This window comes from Colobus angolensis, unplaced genomic scaffold (assembly GCF_000951035.1).
Source record: "Colobus angolensis palliatus isolate OR3802 unplaced genomic scaffold, Cang.pa_1.0 Scaffold164, whole genome shotgun sequence".
Taxonomy (NCBI): Eukaryota; Metazoa; Chordata; class Mammalia; order Primates; family Cercopithecidae; genus Colobus; species Colobus angolensis.
Window position 1 is genome coordinate 514,833 of NW_012114755.1, and position 7,315 is coordinate 522,147.

General features: G+C 41.4%; 1 protein-coding gene across 1 annotated transcript in view; it reads right to left on the minus strand.

The window, feature by feature from the left end:
* Nucleotides 1–7,315, minus strand: part of PIK3C2A (phosphatidylinositol-4-phosphate 3-kinase, catalytic subunit type 2 alpha) — a 146,691-nt gene that overhangs the window by 25,317 nt on the left and 114,059 nt on the right. The window contains exons 21-22 of the mRNA XM_011937522.1: nt 6,231–6,360; nt 914–1,050 (exon numbers count right to left, since the gene is read on the minus strand). Coding sequence (XP_011792912.1) covers nt 914–1,050; nt 6,231–6,360 — 267 coding nt within the window. The remainder of the gene's footprint in view (nt 1–913; nt 1,051–6,230; nt 6,361–7,315) is intronic.

The following is a 7,315-nucleotide window of genomic DNA, read 5'->3' on the forward strand; positions in this document are numbered from 1 at the left end:
AGCCACTGTGCCCGGCCTCTGCTATGTGAATTCTAAAAGAGCTGTAACACTCAAAAATCAGGTTTTAAAATGAACTCAACAAATAGGAAAGTAGTGTATCAAATACAACAAAGTTAATAGCTAACATCCTACACATGGTTCTAAGATACAAAAATGTACAAGTACATAGCTGGGCACAGTGGTGCATGCCTACATTCCCTGCTACTTGGGAGGCTGAGGTGGTAGGACTGCTTGAGCCTAGTTCGAGGCCGGCCTGGACAACATAGTGAGACCCCTGTCTTTATGAAAAAATTTAAAAAATTAGCTGGGTGTGGTGGCATGTCACAGGTGCATGCCATCATATCCAGCTAATTTTGGGAGGCTGAGGCAAGTGGATTTCTTGAGCCCAGGAGTTTGAGGCTGCAGTGAGCTATGATCACACCACTGCACTCCAGCCTGGACGACAAAGTGAGACTCGATCTCAAAAAGTAAATAAATAAATAAATAATACCAATAATAATTTGCATAAGGCCCTGCTGCTGCTCAGTGACTTGGGATCTGAAGTCAAACCCAGAGAGTTTGGCCCCTAATTTATGTTCTTAAATACCACATGATGCAGCCCGTTTTACTCATTTCCCTAACTTCTTCCAAGATCTTCGGGAAATATAACATTCTGGGTTAGAAAAATGCCTCTGTTTTGCTGGCCTCTAAGTATGTGTTTAGAATTTTTTGGGGGCGTAATTTAGCATTGGTTTCACTCAGATTCCTGCCATTAAATGCATTCTGTTTTACATTCTTTCCTATACTTAGAAAAAGATGCTCTTTTCCTGACTTAATGATGACTTAGTCACCAGAGCTGGAAAATGAAAGCACTTAAAACCTTTGTAATACATTTTTGACAAAGCTTTTTGAAATGAGGAGACATGCTAATTACCTTTTCATATTCTTCTTCAGAGGGATTGTATTTCCTTAGCCACTCTGCAAGCGGTTTATCTTTAAAGGATCCTGTCACACCATATTCCACTTGGATTTTCCTGAGGGTATCGGAAGCAGGAACCAGCTCCACCATGCCTTTAACGATAAAATATTAAGCTATGTAAAACTGTCTCCCCAAAGTAAGCCTTTAAACATTTTTTTAAATTATTACTTTTTAAATTTTACTTTAAGTTCTGGGATACACGTGCATAATGTGCAGGTTTGTTACATAGGTATACATGTGCCATGGTGGTTTGCTACACCTATCAACCCGTCACCTAGGTTTTAAGCCCCGCATACATTAGGTATTTGTCCTCCCTCCCCTTGCCTCCCACCTGCCAACGGGCCCCGGTGTGCGATGTTCCCCTCCCTGTGTCCACGTATTCTCATTGTTCAACTCCCACATGAGTGGGAACATGAGGTGTTTGGTTTTCTGTTCCTGTGTTAGTTTGCTAAGAATGATGGCTTCCAGCTTCATTCACGACCCTGCAAAGGACATGAACTCATTCTCTTTTATGGCTGCATGCCTTTTAAAAAGTTAGTTTTCAATCTTTGACATAAGAAACCAGCTAGCAATTGTTACTTTCAAAAAAATTCAAGTCTGGCTGGGTGCAGTGATTCACGCCTGCAATCCCAGCACTCTGGGACGCCGAGGCAGGTGGATCGCTTGAGGTCAGGAGTTTGAGACCAGCCTGGCCAACATAGCAAAACCCCACCACTATTAAAAATACAAACATTAACCAGGCATGGTGACACAAACCTGCAGTCCCAGCTACTTGGGAGGCTGATGCATGAGAATTACTTGAACCCAGGAGGCAGAGGTTGCAGTGAGTCAAGATGACACCACTGCACTCCAGCCTGGGCGACAGCAAGACCCTGTTGTCCAAAAAAAAAAAAAATCAAGTCTGGCCACCAATCAAAATTATTCTTTTTTTTTTTTTTTTTGAGAAGGAGTCTCGCTCTGTCGCCCAGGCTGGAGTGCAGTGGCCGGATCTCAGCTCACTGCAAGCTCCGCCTCCCGGGTTCACGCCATTCTCCTGCCTCAGCCTCCCAAGTGGCTGGGATTACAAGCGCCCGCCACCTCGCCCGGCTAGTTTTTTTGTATTTTTTAGTAGAGACAGGGTTTCACCGTGTTCGCCAGGATGGTCTCGATCTCCTGACCTCGTGATCCGCCCGTCTCGGCCTCCCAAAGTGCTGGGATTACAGGCGTGAGCCACCGCGCCCGGCCAAAATTATTCTTTATTTTCAAAAGTATCTAACATGTAAACATCAATTTTGACTATCTGAGACTCTCTAGTCTGTATATCCATGTACTAATCCCTTATTCTTTATTTTCAAAAGTATCTAACATGTCACCATCAATTTTGACTATTTCAGACTCTCTAGTCTATACATCCATGTACTAATCCCCAAAGGAAAACTAGCTGAGATCACAGGTGCCCAACACCATGCCCAGTTAATTTTTGTATTTTTTTTTTTTTTTTAGTTGAGATGGGGTTTCACCATGTTGGCCAGGCTGGTCTTGAACTCCCAACCTTCAGTGATCTGCCTGTCTTGGCTTCCTAAAGTGCTGGGATTACAGGCATGAGCCACCGTGCCCAGCGAGGAAAACTATTTTAATTACAAACAAGAAGACACTGACCTAGCTGGTCAAGTTACATATAAGATACACACTGTCCCACTTCAGCACAAAAAAATTTCTTTAATCATATATTTGGGCAAGATAAGAATCTTCCAGAATACACTAGCACTTTCAAAGGAAGAACAGATGAAGACTGACCTTGTGATATGATTAAATCTCAAGTATATGTTTTGGCCTCCTAATTGAAATATAAATGCCTGGATGAACAAATTGTTTTTTATTTTCTCTCTGACTCCTTTAAAACAAGTATCTGCCGGGTGCGGTGGCTTATGCCTGTAATCCCAGCACTTTGGGAGGCTGAGGCAGGCGGATCATGAGGTCAGGAGACTCAGACCATCCTGGCTAACACAGTGAAACCCCAACTCTACTAAAAGTACAAAAAATTAGCCGGGCATGGTGGCAGGCGCCTGTAGTCCCACCTACTCAGGAGGCTAAGGCAGGAGAATGGCGTGAACCCAGGAGGCAGAGCTTGCAGTGAGCTGAGATCACGCCACTGCACTCCAGCCTGGGCAGCAGTACAAGGCTCCGTCTCAAAAAATAAAAAAAAAAAAAAGCAAACAAGTATCAAACAAATAAATTATGTGATATTTACACAAAAGAAAACAGTAAGGGAGGAATTAAGTGCTTTGATAGAAAGATCTCAAAAATAATGTTAAAGACAAAATCCAGATGGAGAACTGTACTTTTGCGTTTGAAAAGATGGTTGTGCATATTAGAATATACACAAAACATTTCCAGAAGGCTACACAAGTAGTTATATCATGGAAAGAGGGTACCTAGAGTTGAGGATGAAGGTATGAGAGAAAATGAACACTTTTCAATTTATTCTGTTATACACTACCTGGATATTCTACTATATGCAAATATTATTTATACAATTAAAAAATTAATTGATATATTTTTAAAATGAAGGAGATGCATTTGTGTTAAAATAAAATACATGAAAACAGAACTCTGCTTTGGACAAAGGATTGTAGGAAACAGAAGTTGACCAAGGCTGCCAGGGTACCCGGAGAGAAAGTATGGGGGGCCAGATTCTAATTCTAGTAGTCTAGTTACATATGGCAGAATGAATTCATCTGGTTCCTTTTTTTCTGGTTGTTTTCTGAGACGGAGTCTCACTCTGTTTTCCAGGCTGGAGTGCGGTGGCGCCACCTGGGCTCACTGCAACCTCTGCCTCCCAGGTTCAAGTGATTCTCGTGCCTTAGCCTCCCAGCAGCCAGGACTACAGACGTGCACCACCACGCCTGGCTAATTTTTTGTATTTTTAGTAGAGGTGGGGTTTCACCATGTTGGCTAGGCTGGTCTCAAACTTATAGCCTCAAGGGATCCACCTGCCTCGACCTCCCAAAGTGCTGGGATTACAGGCGTGAGCCACTGTGCCCGGCCTCTGCTATGTGAATTCTAAAAGAGCTGTAACACTCAAAAATCAGGTTTTAAAATGAACTCAACAAATAGGAAAGTAGTGTATCAAATACAACAAAGTTAATAGCTAACATCCTACACATGGTTCTAAGATACAAAAATGTACAAGTACATAGCTGGGCACAGTGGTGCATGCCTACATTCCCTGCTACTTGGGAGGCTGAGGTGGTAGGACTGCTTGAGCCTAGTTCGAGGCCGGCCTGGACAACATAGTGAGACCCCTGTCTTTATGAAAAAATTTAAAAAATTAGCTGGGTGTGGTGGCATGTCACAGGTGCATGCCATCATATCCAGCTAATTTTGGGAGGCTGAGGCAAGTGGATTTCTTGAGCCCAGGAGTTTGAGGCTGCAGTGAGCTATGATCACACCACTGCACTCCAGCCTGGGTGACAGACAAAGATCCCATCTCTGAAAAAAGAAAGAAAAGAAAAAGAAAATGTACAAGTTACAGGATGGCCAAGACATGGCTTAGCAGGAGCTGGTATGATGATGACTTACTAATTTTATTTACGAATAGTTTCACATGTGTGACACTATGGTCACCCTTTTGTATTCTACAAAATCCAGGTGCCATTCTTAGAGACAACAGATTACCTGAATCATTTGCAAGGAGAAAAATAAGGTGATAAGGTAATGTGATCTTTCATAAATGGCTGAAGAATTGGGAATTCAGAATCTGAGGCCACAAAACTGTTAAGGGTGAAGAAGGATTTAACTTAATTATATGATAGTCTCTGAACAGAACTGTAACCAATGGGTAAAAGACACCAGGACTCAGTCGCCATTAATCACCTGAATATGAAAAAGAAATCTATAGCTATCAGGGCTGCACAGGATAGAATGAACTGCCTTGAAATGCAGTGAATTCCCCTTCATTATAGGCATTTAAGCATACGTTGAATGGCAAATATTGGAAGGATGATTATCTTTCAGGTGACTTCCTAGTGTCTATGCATAGAATTTGTGAAGTGTTTCTCATTTCCACCAACAGCAGATGGTCTTTCCTTTAAAACCTGACAGTATTGCCTTTACAACTTTTAGAGCTTTCAGCTTATTAAAGCATACTCTGATTACTTGTATGTATTATTGCTTCCTTCTAAAATATAAGTACCACATATTCTTACCATTTTATAGATGGTAAACAATAAACATTTGTTGAATAAGAATAATGATAGCTGCCAATAATGATGGCATATCAGATATTAGGATGTTTTACATTCATTATTTCAAAATGGTTCAATAAATAATAAGATAGAAATCTGCTATTAGTAGAAAAGAACTTTGTATGATTTTATTTTACAAAAATGAAATCAAAGTTGATTTAACTTAGATAAGGCCTTATTTATTTATTTGGTTTTGAGACAAGGTCTCACTGTGTTACCCGGGTTGGAGTGCAGTAGCATGATTACGGTTCACTGAAGCCTTAACCTCCCAGGCTCAAGTAATCCTTTCACCCCATCCTCCAGAGTAGCTGAGACTATTTATTTCTTTTTGTAGAGACAGGATCTCCTTGTGTTGCCCAGGCTGATCTCAAACTCCTTGACTCAAGTGATCCTCCTGCCCTTGGCCTCCTAAAATGCTGGGATTACAGGTGAGAACCACTGCACCCAGAGATATGGCATTATTTTTAAGTTTAAAAGCTAAAGACCATAAAATCCTCACTGGGTCAATTAATGGACACCTTTGACTACTGCAAAGCATTTATTTAGGCTACACTAAGTTTAAAAAAATTTTTTTTTAAATTTATTTTGAGATAGAGTCTTAGTCTGTCACCGAGGCTGGAGTACAGTGACACAATCTTGGCTCACTGCAGTCTCCGCCTCCCATGTTCAAGCTATTCTCCCATCTCAGCCTCCCGAGCAGCTGGGATTACAGGGGCACACCACCACACCTGGCTAATTTTTGCATTTTTAGTAGAAATAGGATTTCATCATGTTGCCCAGGCTGGTCTCAAACTCCTGGCCTCATGTGATCCACCCACCTCGGCCTCCCAAAGTGCTAGGATTACAGGCATGAGCCACTATGCTCAGCCACTAAGTTATTTTTAAAAGAGACTTAATTATGAGCAACAATCAATAAAGTAACACTGGATTAAAATAAGAAACAACTGTGATATCAGGGTATCTGCATCAGAACCTTTAGGGCAGGTACACTTTAAGCTAAGTTCAAGGAAAAATATAAGACATCAAGACACAGCTAATAAACTTACCTCGATCTCTGCCAGTTGAGAGACATTTGAAAATTACCATCCTCAGATCCAGTCCTTCTTTAAGCCAGATCTTATCCATAATCTTTATCATCTGTAAAGCTAACATATCTTGCCGAAGATCTTCACCAACCTTGATATCAAGGAAACAAAACTTGTACATCTCCAAAAGACTTAACAGATTACATACTATGAAAGCTGTAATCCCAGCACTTTGGGAGGCCAAAGTGGGCAGACCACCTGAGGTCAGGAGTTCGAGATCAGCCTGGCCGACGCGATGGAAACTCCGCCTCTACTAAAAACACAAAAATTAGGTGGGCATGGTTGCACACACCCATGAGATGAACAGAACTGCCTTTTTACCATTCTGCAGCATTCTAGGGAAAGATACTTAACCTCTTCATATCTCAGTTCCCTGAACAGTATACTTTAAAAGTTTCAGTTTTATGGTATGTGAATTATACTGAATTATTTATTTATTTATTTGTTTGTTTGTTTATTTATTTGTTTGTTTATTTATTTATTTATTATTTATTGAGACTGAGTCTTGCTCTTTCACCCAGGCTGGAGTGCAGAGGGGTGATCTCGGCTCACTGCAACCTCCGCCTCCTAGGTTCAACTGATTCTCCTGCCTCAGCCTCCTGAGTAGCTGGGATTATAGGTGCCTGCCACCATGCCTGGCTAATTTTTGTATTTTTAGTAGAGATGGGAGTTCACAATGTTGGCCAGGCTGGTCTCGAACTTCTGACCTCAGGTGATCTGCCCACCTCGGCCTCCTAAAGTGCTGGGATTATAGGCGTAAACCACTGCACCTGGCCTATATTCAGTTTTCTAAAAAGGCAACATGGAGAATCTGTGGGATAATGAAATGCTCTATATTTTGACTGTATCAGTGCCAATATCCTGATTGTGATACTGCACTACAGTTATACCAGATGTTACTATGAGGAAGAGTACACAGGATTCCTCTGTACAGTTTGTTACAATTGCCTATGAATCTATAATTATCTCAAAATGAAAAGTTTACTTAAAAAAATTAACCCTCCCAGGCTCAAGCCTGTAATCCCAGCACTTTGGGAGGCCGAGAC